At 37.3% G+C, this 15,428-nt stretch overlaps 2 protein-coding genes across 3 annotated transcripts; one reads left to right on the top strand and one right to left on the bottom strand.

The window, feature by feature from the left end:
* Positions 1 to 1,105: 1,105 nt before the first annotated feature.
* LOC134818244 (glutathione synthetase-like) lies at positions 1,106 to 6,093 on the bottom strand. Of its 2 annotated transcripts, none has more exons than XM_063827731.1 (11): positions 5,922 to 6,093; positions 4,666 to 4,767; positions 4,370 to 4,495; positions 4,079 to 4,183; positions 3,744 to 3,936; positions 3,473 to 3,605; positions 2,980 to 3,180; positions 2,779 to 2,876; positions 2,468 to 2,633; positions 2,111 to 2,216; positions 1,106 to 1,511 (listed from the first exon to the last, which is right to left on the bottom strand). In XM_063827731.1, exons 1-11 carry the CDS (start codon positions 6,006 to 6,008, stop codon positions 1,398 to 1,400), a joined length of 1,431 nt encoding a protein of 476 aa, XP_063683801.1. In that variant the 5' UTR covers positions 6,009 to 6,093; the 3' UTR covers positions 1,106 to 1,397. The 2 variants fall into 2 exon arrangements, with proteins under 2 accessions (XP_063683801.1, XP_063683800.1); XM_063827730.1 differs by having other exon boundaries at positions 1,368 to 1,511; positions 2,764 to 2,876.
* Positions 6,094 to 12,810: 6,717 nt separating this feature from the next.
* Positions 12,811 to 15,215, top strand: LOC134817726 (uncharacterized). The gene is made up of 5 exons (XM_063826970.1): positions 12,811 to 12,956; positions 13,572 to 13,698; positions 13,957 to 14,085; positions 14,497 to 14,661; positions 14,911 to 15,215. Exons 1-5 carry the CDS (start codon positions 12,850 to 12,852, stop codon positions 15,139 to 15,141), a joined length of 759 nt encoding a protein of 252 aa, XP_063683040.1. The 5' UTR covers positions 12,811 to 12,849; the 3' UTR covers positions 15,142 to 15,215.
* Positions 15,216 to 15,428: the final 213 nt, after the last annotated feature.

Below are 15,428 nucleotides of genomic sequence, written 5' to 3'. Positions count from 1 at the left end.
TAATCGTCATCACTATCAGTGAATCTTGTCATTTAGATCCTAAGACTTTTTGAACTTTTGAAGTGAAGGAAGACTTAGCTGCATAGCAAGCTTGGCTGGTCTCAAATGTCTCTCAACAAGATGAAGGAAGTACCCACAAAATACAAATCAAAAATGCTCATTTTAGAGACAAAACCCTTGCTGAAATTGATTAAAAAAAGCCGAGAGCTGCAAACCAAACACAAAACAGCACTGATTACTTTAACGTCTTAAAGTTAAAATAAATCGCTGCCGTTAATTTATTATGTTTAACTATCAACTATTTGTCATACGTTGTACTTGTAGGTTTATAACCAATCAGGACGCGCGCCGAGTTGGACTCGTCTTGTATCACGTTGCGACCCCCACGGTCGTTTCACTATCGTCCTGACTTTATCGTCCTGACGATACAGGGGGAGCCGCGCACTTCGTGCGCGGCGGGTCATACAACGTATGACAAGACTCGTCGACGGTAATTTATCTCGATTCATGAAGTTTGAAAGAAGTTACAGCAATGCGCACAATTTGGGGAGTGTGCTTTTGGTGGAGATATATTCATATAACGCCCAGGAACCCCATGACCGGATGGGGCTTAACTTTGAAAGTAAAAGAGTTGGAGACTTTCGGTTTTTTGTAACATGTTCCTCTTTTAAAAATAACGTTACCTCTCTAGGAGGAAAATTCAAGACAACGTAATTGTTGAGTTATCTCAAAATCTCCAGAAAAGTCCCCTTTTGGGCCGATCAAAAGTTTGCAACTTTAACTTTGCGGATTCCTGTACTCTGGTTGGCTGAATTGTGTCACGTGGTAGCTGCCTGAACATTGGAATGCGCCACGCGTGCAAATCATGCTTGTTTGTTGTTGTCGCGCGCGCGATGCGCGAGGTCAAGCTGTTTGTTTAAATTTAACCAACTTTAGTACCACCACCAGCCGGTAACTTTTCCTGGGCGTGCGCCTTTGAAATTAAGACCTATAATGGTAATACAAATTTTAATTACTAATTTCGGTAGCTTTAAAAAAATTAATTCACGGTCTTCAAAATTTTATAGTACATAGTATCAACCATGAAACTGAAAGAATGGGAATTAAGAAGCTATAAGTTCAAAATCTTTATTTCCATACAAATTATTAATAATAATCATTTGTTGTCGAATAAATCACTGTTCTTGCTATATTTTTAACAATTGACACCTATCGCAATGATCGATGTTTTAATCTACAGTGAATTATTGATATTATAATGTTTTGTAAAAACATAAACATGTATATCCGGTCCTTATTGAAAATGGATAAAAACACTAACAAGTAAAAGGATCTAAAGTTTTGAGTGCAAAATTACGATCAATTAACGATGTAATAATTATTTATAACTAATAATTCTAATCTGCAAAAACTACCGAGTCCATGACTCCAATGCCTATGGCGATCCCTCCTTCGTTGTTTGCAGCTGGCTTCGTCCTTATGAGTGGCCCAGCAACTTCATTCACCAAGACCTGAAAATTTTCAGTGCTGACCGAAGATAACAGTTAGCATATATATCTTATCATATGAAAAGGTTCTGGTTAAGCAAAATCTTGATCACATTTGATCTACCTGATAGTGATACCTTTAATCTTTATTTAGTCCGACAAGTATCGAAGTTTGACAAGAGTTATTTTTGGCGAACTTTAGTTGTCGAACTAGAGTACGTGACAGTGAATTGATATACCTTGCCGATTCTGGAAAAGCAATAACAATTTTGGTTACCTTACCGTTACGTTACCTCGGACGGTTATAATTGACCGGACATTACGTGAACGGACATAATTTTGAACGGACATTCAAATGAGTACGCTCGCAGGAATTTATTTAATGTATTTAACTGCCTTGTCGGACTTTATTTGAACAGACATTAAGATGAACTCTCGGAGGCATTTAATTAATGTATTTAACTGCCTTGTCGGACTTTATTTGAACGGACATTAAGATTAACTCTAGGGCCTCAAGCGTCCAATTAATGTCCATTTGAAAAAAGTCCGACAAATAACAAATAACCTGACAAACTAGATTAAAATAATAACCTGACAAACTTATAAATTCCTCAGTGGCAAACCTTTTCTTGGGAATCGGCAACATACACGCAGAATAACCCAAGCTCTGCTGTGGTATCGAAAGTTTCTGACAGCTTCGCTCGTTCATTTGGTCCACTCCTCACCACCCTTTAATAAAATATTCCAATTATATGTAGGATCAAAGCTTATGATTCAACTTTTGAAGAAAATCCACACTAAACCAACTAAAGAGCAACCTCTCACCAACTAATAAATAAGCTGCCAGTAGTCCACCCTGCAGTTTTAAATCAACCAGCAGCTTATAGAATGTACTATGTAGTACTAGTTACCTGTCAGTAATCAACTATAGTTCTAATAACTTGAGAGTAAGCTAATTGTTCACGGAACCTTTTAGTAACCTGTTCGGTACATGTGGTGCATTGAGGCGCTGCATGAGGACGAAAGCTTCCCTTTCGTCAGAGTCGTGGAGTTGAGTTAGCTTCTCAAGCATCTCCTCCTCCCAAATATTGTTACCTCCCCCTTCTCTACTCGGCTTTAATACCCACCCTCGTGGGTCGTCAAACGCTGCGCAATTTTTCCATTCGCCATAATTTGTAAAAAAGCAAAAGTGAACGGTTATGAATGGTGGATTGAAATTTATTCTGATACGATTATGATCCGTGAACTTTAATACTCTAATTATAATTAAACCCACTCCCAGTATAATCACCAAGCTGAGCTGCTTTGTCACCCTCTGCTCCTGGAGCCAGCTGGTACAGCTCTGCAAACACCGATTTGACCAACTTAGACTCTCCCTCTGTCAGATACCTAGTGTTTTTGTATTATAAACGGCGTCAAAACAAAATTGAGTGCATCACTTGTTTCCTGGTCAACAAATAGCTATTAAAACTTTTAGAGGAGAACATCTTACTTCTCCATGACCCCTTTGTTTAGGAACGCTTGCTGGAAGTATTTCAGATTTATACACTGATGCCGAATATTTGGAACTTTCACCGCTTTACTCCTTTCTATTTTCAGTCTTGTCTCCCAGTGTTTCTCAGTCTTGTAATGATCTTCGTTCCACATACTCCGAAAATAGAATATCGCTATTTCTTTCCCTCGCACGTAGTACCTGATAAAAAAAGGGTGGTGAAAGTAAAACACTGGTTGTGAGGTTATGAGGTTGTGAGGTTATGAGGTTATGAGGTTATGATGTCTGATGAATAAATACGCAGCACCTTAATCCACAACTTCAATCCTTTGCCTCTACAAATTCAGTCAGTCCTAATTTTATGGACGCACTGAAATCATAAACGCCTCTATTTATGAGGACTTTACTTATAGTTATGGGGGCATTGCTGTTCTACTTCTAGGGTATTTCTAGGGGTATTGCTGTTCATATAAGTACATATTCTCTATTGTACCTGTTGTCAGAGCTGAGTTCTCCTTCCTCTATGAACTCCTCGTAAGTCATCTTCATGCTTATAATACCATAGTCATCCCACATTGTGTCGATCATCTTTTGTTGATCAAACCAGTTGAAGTCATCCGGTGCAACTGGTGTGAAATTGGATCAATTGATAAAGTTTTGGCCTAAGCACCAATATATTGCATGCTCTTATTGCTTATCACTGAGAATAAAATAGTGTAAGATTCGGCAATTCTCTGAAATATTCTCATTTTAAAAGAGCTCACCCAAAAACAAAAATATGCTCCCAGGCCTGTCATAGAGACCCCAAGCGGAAGCGATGCCCCGCACCATAGGGACCAGGGTCTTCTTGTAGGGCTGCTTCCTCTCTGGCAGCTCCCTCGCTAGGACCTGGTTGTGAAGCTCCATGACGTGGGTTCCTGTTCCCAAAAGTGCTGCTGACATCAGGTTTGCTTCCACCTGCGAGGGGTGTTTGTCAGCAGCAAAATTAGTATCTACAAATTGTAATTTTAATTGTGCACTATGATTCCGGTTTCGGGTCGGGGGTCTCAGTCTGCCTAAAATTAGGAAATTATGACGTTAAATGTGTAAAATAAGATACCATTTTGAAAGCTCCATTGTGAAGAGCGTCATCCCCAGTTGGGTTGGGACTGTGGAACATATAGTCGTGTCTGTACATCCCAAGAGTAATCTGATTCTCGTCTAACTGTAAGTGGGAGGATGTTGTTACTTTTCGAGAAGAGAATGCTCCATATCATTGGGAATTGGGCTTCTTTTGGAAATCATCAGATCAAGGATTCAAACTTTTGGCAGATCAAACTAATTTGATTTACCTAAAAAAAGTTATCAAAACCAATGCAATAGAGAATGATTGATTTGTTAATTTACCCACCACACACAGTTTGTAGATGTCCAATAGCCGCTTGGCTAGGTAGTCCACTTTAGTGCATGGTTCTATCGTCCTCGTTACGAAAGCTACATCACGACTTGATAGTTCTATCAGTTTGTTCAGTGGCTCCTGAAGAGTGTACTGAATTAAAGTAGACGCAAATGTATTCTTTCAACGATTAAAAGTTCAATTTAGCCATTATAATCAGGCCAAGAATCCAAATCAATGTATATTTTCGCCAAAATTATTATCACTCTACAAGGAAAGAATTCATTATGTTTGATATAAAACAAACTTGCCTGAGCATTAACTAGATGGTTGTATGCACTCTCTGACACAGGTGTAGGGAGGAGAGTTACATTTATTGCACGTGGTATACCCTGTGTTAGAAAACAGCCTCCCTGCAATTTAATGGATATTAGGTTAAGTATTGATGAGTTGCACGTGGTATACCCTGTGTTAAAAAGCAGCCTCCCTGCAATTTAATGGATATTAAGTTAAGTATTGATGAGTTGCACGTGGTATACCCTGTGTTAGAAAACAGCCTCCCTGCAATTTAATAGATATTAGGCTAAGTATTGATGAGTTGCACGTGGTATACCCTGTGTTAGAAAACAGCCTCCCTGCAATTTAATGGATATCAAGTTAAGTATTGATGAGTTGCACGTGGTATACCCTGTGTTAGAAAACAGCCTCCCTGCAATTTAATGGATATTAGGTTAAGTATTGATGAGTTGCACGTGTTATACCCTGTGTTAGAAAACAGCCTCCCTGCAATTTAATAGATATTAGGTTAAGTATTGATGAGTTGCACGTGGTATACCCTGTGTTAGAAAACAGCCTCCCTGCAATTTAATGGATATTAGGTTAAGTATTGATGAGTTGCACGTGGTATGCCCTGTGTTAGAAAACAGCCTCCCTGCAATTTAATGGATATTAAGTTAAGTATTGATGAGTTGCACGTGGTATACCCTGTGTTAGAAAACAGCCTCCCTGCAATTTAATGGATATTAGGTTAAGTATTGATGAGTTGCACGTGGTATACCCTGTGTTAGAAAACAGCCTCCCTGCAATTTAATGGATATTAGGTTAAGTATTGATGAGTTGCACGTGGTATACCCTGTGTTAGAAAACAGCCTCCCTGCAATTTAATGGATATTAGGTTAAGTATTGATGAGTTGCACGTGGTATACCCTGTGTTAGAAAACAGCCTCCCTGCAATTTAATGGATATTAGGTTAAGTATTGATGAGTTGCACGTGGTATACCCTGTGTTAGAAAACAGCCTCCCTGCAATTTAATGGATATTAGGTTAAGTATTGATGAGTTGCACGTGGTATACCCTGTGTTAGAAAACAGCCTCCCTGCAATTTAATGGATATTAGGTTAAGTATTGATGAGTTGGTCAGCTTCAAGTTCGTAGGAACCTCACAATCAAAACCAATTAAAAACAAGACTTAATTAACGTAACAACAACAGCTGTTATCTCACTAAAACCCTGAAATAGAGGGTTCAACATGAACAAGGGGTTGAACAAAACGAGCGGTTGAGTTTACCTTATTGCAGAGGAATCGTTGGTACTGATCAGCAGTACCCTGGTCTGCTGAATTGAGGACCCTATCTCTATCTTCGTCAAGCTTCATGACAACTTAACAATCAGCCAGCTATAAACCTCAGATATCCTCCTCACAGATGGCGATCACTTCAAAATGAGATCGAGTGCGGCTAGAAAATCTTAACGTAATTGTAACAAGAGAGCCTGTATTTATAATTGCCAAATGGTCGGGCCAGCACTAATGTAGTCGCCCTGGTCTAATCAACGAGGTTACCGATCACTCAATAATTTCACGCTTCGGTTGAGATTCCGAAACTGGAGGAGAGGACAACAGTCGAGGAGTATAGAATTGCGGTGGGAACCTCTAATTAATGAGGAGACACAGGTGCACTGACCATGTGAACTGAATTACGTGGGTAACAGTACCTAAAATTTGATTACGAAATGAAACACGATATGATACAAACTCATAGGTGTAGTCAACACGTTTTACGATGGGAAATATATGGAATAATTGAATAATTGGCAATAATCGAGTGAAATAACTGAAAATGTGGAGCTGCATGGTCGACAATAATTGAACCATTGAGCAAAGAAAATAGTACAATGCAGTGAGTAATGGCTAGGATTGTGTTTTACAACACAATAAAACACAATAATCACATTTCCTCAACAGTCAACATCTTGATCAGCTGTACGGGCGGGACTGTGATAATTTAATCGGCGGTAGATCACTTTATCTGTGTCTCCTGAATGGTTCCTAATCCTACATCGACTTTCAGTCCAGACAGAAATCTTGTGACGCATTCAACAGACATTTTAGAAATTCTTAAACGCGTTCCGAAGCCACATTCATTATCCATCAATGGGTGTTATAATCAATGGTTGATTAGATGTATTAGCAGCAACAATTAAACGACAACAAAGTTACATTTAGTGACCGCCATGATATTACCAAGTATTAAATAACATGACTTGGTAATTTCTTACTCAAAACAAAAATTGAGTTTAGGTTGCAAATTTGAATTGCATGGCATAAGAATTGCAAAATGTAAGTAACCGATGCATTTTAAGAACAAGATATTATGTGGATATTATGTGGAATGTGGATATATTAAACTTTTAAAATAGAGTAAGAGGATACTGCATTATTATAGCGGCATGGTTCAACAGCATATTACAATAAAAGTATTCGAAAGCTTAGCACACTGGCTTTTTGTACCACTTTCAGGGTTAAATATGACGTAGTTTCTTTAAAATAAACATATGGCTTATACTAAAAGCCTGCTATACTGTTATTCTATCTTTTGTTATCATTTGTAACTATAAACATTCACTAATAAATTTCATCGAGTCCTTAACTTAGATTCTTAATAGTAACAGCATGGTGAAATTTCTTTTTGTTTTCTGAATTAGTGAAGTCATTTATAGTGCCAAACTTCATCAGCTGGTACTTAATGAAACTTATTTCAAAGTAACCGAACTTGAGCACCGGGTTATAATCATCATCAAATTTCACTTATATTGTCGATTCCTTTCAAATAACTTATATGGCATATTCCTGAATTGGATTAAAACGTAGCCTATTTGAAACTTGCGTGGTGAAATTATCGTATTATGCCAATCGCAGTTAATTGCAATGAGAGACAAACCTCAGACCTATAATCACAAAAAGCAAAGAAGTAAAATAATTCAAAATGTGCTGCAGCTGGACAAAAATGAAAAACTCATAAATAAACTGATACCACAGCCGGAGATAATAATATAATAGGTTAAGGTACTATAGACTGAGTATTCATGGTCCCCAGCCCTAGGAACTGCAACCAAACTCCCACGGTTGATCTAAGCGTACGAAATGAGGGACAAGCTGCATCAAACATTAACAGCAGGATTTATGTCATCAGCTGCAGAAAAAATTATATTTATATCAGCGTTCCTGTGAGTTGTGACGATGTTAACTCCATCAACCAATGAGGAGTGTCAAGTGTGGAATTTTTACTGGTTGATAAAATTTAGAAATTGCAGTAATCTGCCAAGCTGAGTTTATTAAATTACTGTACAAGCGCAAGGGGTATCAGATTACCAAAGGAACGCAAAGGTCACTGCTTACTCTTGTTCCTCAATTTTTATGATCTAAGGATCCGATAATGATCCATGGACGGTTCGCCCACAAATGGGCCCACGAACCACGCAATCACTCCATGCAAACGAACGATCATAAATGTTCAGTACAGTTCATAGTTGTCAAAGGGTCGTTCACATATTATGACGTAATCACTTGTTGGCCAATTTCATTTCGCTTTATACATAGTGAAATAATGTTATCCAGTATTCAGATAATTGAAATTATTCCAGGATTTATAGATGTGGATATTGGTGAGCCATATTTTTGCTGACTACCTTATCGGACCTTATTTGGACGGACATTAACGCTGGAGGCCCTAACGTTCATCTTAATGTCCGTTCAAATAAAGTCCGTTCATTTAAGGTCCGTCCAAGTTAAAGTCCGTTGAATTTTTTTCAAAACTTTTTCCAATTCGTACTTTTTGTCCAGAATATGACAACTATGAGAACTTTATTGTGCCGCGTAAGTTAACGACGGAAAGGTTCTCCTTGGTCTGCCGGAGGCACAGAAAACTCTACTAGTATATGATGTAAGATGTTTTCAAGGGTCACTTGCATGGCGGAAAAAGTCGACAAAATTATGGCACTCAACAACATAGTTCATAAGCTAGTCCCCGCCAACATGACAAACTTGTTCCAGCCTCTAGATATTACGCCTACGGTAAATCGTGTTGCCAAGGACATTGTCCGACGTTGTTATAGTTCATATTACTCAGGGGAGGTAATGAAACAGTGCTAGGAAAGCTCCACGTGATGTTAAGGTTAACTAAATTTGTCTAAGTTAAAACCACTTCACGCCAAATGGCTTGTAAAGTTAACACTGAAATGCAGGACCATAATTATGTCCGTTCATTTAATGTCCGTCCAAATAAGGTCCGATAAGGTAGTCATTCAGGACCGGCTAGAGAACGGGTTTAAAAAGTCAGTGTCACGTGACAGTCGAGTTTAGAGTGATTAATCATCATCCCATAAAACACCCTGCTGTACAGCTGCCCTAATGGAAATTCTTTGCTGAACTGGAGAATGAATAAAGGAATAAGGCAGCAGTGCAGCGATGCAATTGGATAAAAGTTCAAAATGTTATACATAATTATAATAATTGAACTTTGAAGTTCGAGCGAAAATAGCAAGTTTAAAAAGTGACGTTCAGCAAAATTTGATGAACTAAGAAAATTGAAAATTGAAAATAAGACATAGATCCGGAAATGAGCTGGCGTTGGGATCGAATGATAAATTAGCTTAGCCGACTGAATGATTCAATGAAACAAGAAATATTTTAAGACTGTATAATTGGTGTGGAACAGCCCTTAAACATTCTGCAATTTATGGAGGATTTCTGGAAATGATCTTACTTTACCTCACGTTTGCACCCCGAGTCGACACTATAAGTGGACTGACAATGGTTATAAGAGTAAAATAATAGACTTTCTAATTGTGGTACGAGAGAGCATCAACTTAATAACACCAGAATGTGTGTGTGTCTGTGTGTCTGTGTGTCTGTGTGTAATTTCCGAACAGTTATACAAAAAAAACGGTAATAGTTACGGGACTGGTTTTTTCGGTATAGTGCCGACAAAACTCTGATGAAGCCCATAAGAAAATTTTATAAAAATCGGCCGGTGGTAAGTGGTTTAATTGATGATTTTGTTCCAGAAATGTGACATAAATGGATGGGAGAGAGAACGAGGAGGAAACATGTACCGTAATTAGTTTAGCCCCACGTAATATCAGAGCTCACTCTTGCGGCCGCTTTGTTTTAACTGTAGGGAGATTTCATACTTTCATAAGACAGCATTATGCGTGATATCAAATATATAATGCGGTTGTATACTTTTACATTGCAACTGTGACAGTAAATTCCCGGCCGAAGGCACGGGTTACACTAGTATAATTATAAAGCCTCGAGGTCCCCAGCGTAAAATTCTTGGGGAGATATAATTAAATTTCTCAATCGTGATGTGGTAGTTGGTACCCTGATAATGACTTGTAAGTTATACTTTTACTTATACGGATACCCATGTCTATACTAGTGACCCTACGCGTTTCCAAGAAAGCTTGATTACTTGATTCAATTTTATTCAATTTCCCGTAAAATAATTCCTCCTGTCCTAACCCTACTAGTACTAGATATATAATACCTCGCAATGTTCATATGTAATAGCAGATAATTCAGGGGTGTAGGAATGATTTTCTGTGCGCCACAGTCAGAATTTCAAAGGTTTTATAAATTTCAATACCATAGTAGTAGTACCGTACAGTTAAAGTTTGTCGAAGGCAAACATTTTTGAGCATTTTACTCGTGCAAAACGCCTGGAAGCAATTTGGCAATAGAGACATTTTTGAACTATGCTTACACTGTACACCATTAAAATAATCTCTAAAAAAAATATAACTCTACTAGTATATATATTTTTTTATTAGTATAGTATCATGAGTAGTACAGTATTTAGTTGTATTAGCTTACATTTCTTCTTGTCGTATTTTTTGTTGTTTTGAATTTTTTCAATTACATTTTTGGGTCATATTTCGTAAATTTTATTTCTCTGTTTTTGTTTTAATGTTATTTTAAATTTCTTTCCGTCGTTAATTTTACACATGTTTAACAATTTTATTACAGAACTGAAGAAGACGTAGTTACGTGGAATGATTATTTCTAGTCAATAAAGTTTCTAGCTTAAAGTCTGCTGCTTCAATTTGTTCGCAAGTTAAGAGTGTAAAAAGAAATTCTCCAAGAGAAATCAAGTTCAAATGCGACTCATAAATATAGCCCCCTTGAACTATTCATCTACTAGTATATGATGTTTTCAAGAGTCACTTGGCGGAAAAAGTCAACGAAATTATGGCACTCAACAACATAGTTCATAAGCTAGTCCCCGCCAACATGACAACATGTTCCAGCCTCTAGATCAAGGTTGTTAAATACGTATTTGGAGGGAATACGTATTGGAATACGAATACGTATTAATCCTCGAAAATTGACGTATTACGACGTATTCTTTATTCAAAAAATTCAAAAATTCAAATATGTTGAGGGGACTGAACTTTAGAAAATGGTCTTAAACTTTGATAATTGCGAGATCGTTTTAGGAGCAGCCTCTAATCCCTAATTAGTAATTACTGACGGCTAACAAACTGAAAAATTAATTCCCAGACCGGAGTAGTGGACTGTGAAGCTGACTGATCTTGACGAACTTCTCGCTCTCTGAACATCAAAATCATTAAATATGTATTAATATGTAATTGATAATTTCGCAAAAAATGTTAGCTTATCGGATTATCCATGAAATTTGATTACAAATTTAAGTTATCATGTATAACTGCACTCCTTTAATGCATGATCAATGATGAGGGTGGCGCGCAGCTGTAATGTTTAATTTTGACAAATCAGCGTATTACGGCGTATTATGGCGTATTCTTGGACGTATTTAACAATCCATAGAAATTACCGTATTCCGGCGTATTACGACGTATTCTTTATTAGAACCGAATACGTCGTAATCTTTCACGAAAATTTGACGTATTTAACAACCTTGCTCTAGATATTACGGTAAATCGTGTTGCCAAGGACATTGTCCGACGTTGTTATAGATCATATAACTCAGGGAAGGTAATGAAACATTGCTAGGAAAGCTCCACTTGATGTTAAGGTTAACCTAAAGTTGTCTAAGAGTAAGATAAAACCATTTCACACCGAATGGCTTGTAAAAGTTAACACTGAAATGCAGGACCGGGGTAGTTTGATAAAAAAGGTTTCCATAAAGCTAGAAATCACTGATGCTTTAAGCATGGATTATTTCATGCACGAAACTCAATTGATGAAGATGATATGTGATATTAGACACTGATAATGTACATATATTTTAACATTTTTTACTGCTTAACGACTGCTTTTCTTATTTACTGTATAAAAATGGATTTAAAAATCATTTGCTGAAATTATAAAAAAAAGAAAGTCGGATTTTTGATGGTTTTAAATGCCTTCAAGCGTTCATATTAATGTCTGTTCATAATTATGTCCGTTCATTTAATGTCCGTCCAAATAAGGTCCGATAAGGTAGATTTACCGACCAGAAGGTTTGAATCAGAATCACTGCCACGTGTCCAAATAAATATGGTTCACCCTTCCGGCCACCAGTATCTTTGCTCTAATATAAGAATATAATTACTTATTACCGCTACAGCTAGAAGTTATCATTCTGCCAAGGCTGTATTGATACTTGTATAGTTTTTGCATCACTATTCCGTGTAACTCAGTCCAACTGTAAGCTGCTGCATTTTTACACCTCAACATTAAATAGCGCCATCATTATAATGCAGTGTAGTAAAGTTGTGACTTCATGCTAATTAGCCTTAATGCCAATTGTGTAAACGATCAATTACAAGTTACGTATAAACTTTGCTCTACAAAATTCGTACACTTGACCACTACATTTGTTTGCGTCGTTACACTGCTGAGTGAGTTTTCTAGTTCGCCTCCTGCTGCTTACCTTTAATGCTTACTTCTAATTCATTAGCTAAACTCTTCTTAAATCTTCTTAAGCACCCTATAGTCATTAACACTATATGTCCGCAATTAGTTACGGTTGTGACGTGTGCTGTTGTACAATGAGTGTATTGATTCCTTTGATGTGTTGACATTTAGCAATCTTCTTACATTACAGTTGTTATAAAATAAAATGATCAAGGAAAACCTCTAAAACAAATTGAATGTTAGCAAAGCGTCATTAGGTAACTTTTGTAGGTAAGGTGAGAGAATGGAAGTGAGATCTAAACGAGACAGGGGCTTTATTGACACGAAGAAAGAAATGTTGTGGATAGAATGGCAGACACTGACTAGGCATTACACTGACGATCAGCTCATGATAGGAGAGTGGTTTTACGATATATACCAGAAATACTCCGAGCCTATCAGGTTTTACTTTCTATCTTTGAATAAATCCAAGTTGCAAATGTATTGAGGACGACGTTAGGTATATATAAACGTATTGTTGTCTTGATACATACAGAGTACAGACCTCTCGAAATGTCTTGCAGAGGTCCACAAATTAAATTGTATTATGATGTAAGAAATGTAAAATCTTAATAGACCGCTTAAAATAGATTAAAAAAGATTCTTCACTTAAATCGGAATAGGTTTAACTTTAACTGCAAATGTAATAATAAACTTAGAAGTCGTATTTACAAAAATAGTGCCATTCATATAAGCAAATATCAGATACCAAATATTCAAGATGTGCGTTAATACAATTACACTGTAATTAAGTTGGACTCTTGTGAATAATTCACAATATACTCATCAAGATGAGTATTTCACAACTTCCATATAAACCGCAATCTTAAAATTTCCGGTTTGATTTTAAAATTATGTTTTATACGTGCCCAGTTCATTCTCGCCTTATTTTGTTAACAAGTTTGTAAAAACCTTAACAAGGTTTTAAAATACCGTTTTATAGCACGATAAAATATTTAATCATATTCTGCTACAAGTAAAACTAGCTGCTGAAGCCTCCAACACAACCTTATTCAGGAAGTACCACAACACTGAACATATCTACCAGATGATTCTGAACTTTAAGCACTTCTACCAGGAGTTGACCTTTCCCAGAACAGTTCTCTTCGCTATCTTCTTTCACGACTACATATATGATCCTAAGGTGACCGCTATTTCAGTATAGTCGCATGCACAGTCGAAGTGCCAATTTATAAAAACATATAAATTCAAAGTGTTAGAACAAACTTAAATAATATTCCGGAGTAACTACTAACTTACCACTGAGATTTAAACGAATTCAATATCATATGGTATAAAGTTTAGATAAAACTTTAAACAAAGCACATATATTAGTCTTTACAGTTTCACTCACAAGTCACAACCTACCACGATATAATCTAACACGATCTTAAATTGTCAGAGCAACAATAACGAAGAAGAGAGTGTCCAAGCATTTGAGAGCTGTGCTAGAGACTTAGAGCTTGATGCGGACGTGGTGAAGGGTGTGAAACATATGATCAATCTCACATCATCTGGTCATTATACTAAGGTAAACCTCATGTCAGTGTCAGTATTATAACACTATAACAGGTATATAGGGCTGCATTGAGGGGGGGGGGGGGGAGGGGAGGGGGGGGGGGGGAGGTTGTTTTAACTATTTTATGTCAGTTGTCAAACCTTCCCCCAGTCATACTGTCATAGTGAAATACATTTGAAGGGAAGAAAATTTTAATCTCGAAAAGGTTCCGGATCAAAAGATGGGTATGTTTTGTGTTTGCTAGATTTACACATAACTGAATTAGTATTTGTTGCCAACGATTATGAGTAAGTCCTAGATGAGTAGTTTTTCAAAATACTAATTACGGTAAAATCCCAGTTTACTGTACACTCTGATGTACCGTTCTACTTTCCCTCCCCCCAACTGTACGTTAAATCAGGGTTTCATGCTGTATAACTACAGGAGCTGGAAGAAGACAAACCCAAGACACGTGACGTTCACTACTTTCTGGATTTTGATCTGTCTATCTTGGGCAGCAATCCTGTGGAGTACACGCTCTACGCCAAAAAGATACGAAAGGAATATAGCCATGTGGGAGAGGAGGAATTCTGCACAAGGCGAGCTCAGGTAATTTCAATAAACAGCATTCAGTATACTCATTAAAAAATTAACATATTTTGAAATAAGCATAGCCAATTGAATAAGCAGTGATAATTTTTCAAGCAATTAATGGCCCGTCCAATATCAGTCCTTAGAAGGGGGAACTAACTAACTCTAGCAAATGTAATCACATGAACCCCCAAATTTGAAACCACCGTTGAAAGATCCCTTATATTGGCAACAGACCCTCTCCTTTAACATTTTGTTTCCCTCCAGGTGATGGAGAAGTTTTTAGAACGAAAGTACGTGTTCTGTACGAGAGAGTTCCGTCAGTTTGCGGAGGAGAACGCCCGGAAGAACGTGCAGGGCGAGGTTGTTATCCTGAGAGGACGCGCCGAACATCTCAGAACGTGCAAAGAAAAAGGGCACACGTGCGGTATTAAAGATGGGGAAATAGAAGGTGGCACTGACGTAGAAGAATGTACGGACCTTTGCTCCCAAGATTGATTTATGGTTACTGAACAGCTAAAATGCAATTGCCTGACGGATGATTTATGATAGAATTTGATGCACAATTACTGAATAACACAAAGATAACATTTTTAAGTGCGACAACGTGTCATGCCATGAGATACAGGGAAAGCTTTATTGAAAGCAATAAATTACGTAAATTGTGTCACAAAGAAGCATGTGTCATGTCGCTGGATAATAATAAATTTGAGCACTACCGTCAAGATAGTGACAGAGCTAATGCATCATAAAATTAAAAGTTATAATTGTAACCAAGATGAACC

The sequence above is a fragment of the Bolinopsis microptera genome, chromosome 7 (genome assembly GCF_026151205.1).
Source record: "Bolinopsis microptera isolate Bmic1 chromosome 7, MBARI_Bmic_1.0, whole genome shotgun sequence".
Lineage (NCBI taxonomy): Eukaryota > Metazoa > Ctenophora > Tentaculata > Lobata > Bolinopsidae > Bolinopsis > Bolinopsis microptera.
Note: the sequence above shows the minus strand (reverse complement) of the source record. Positions and strands in the feature narration are given on the sequence as shown.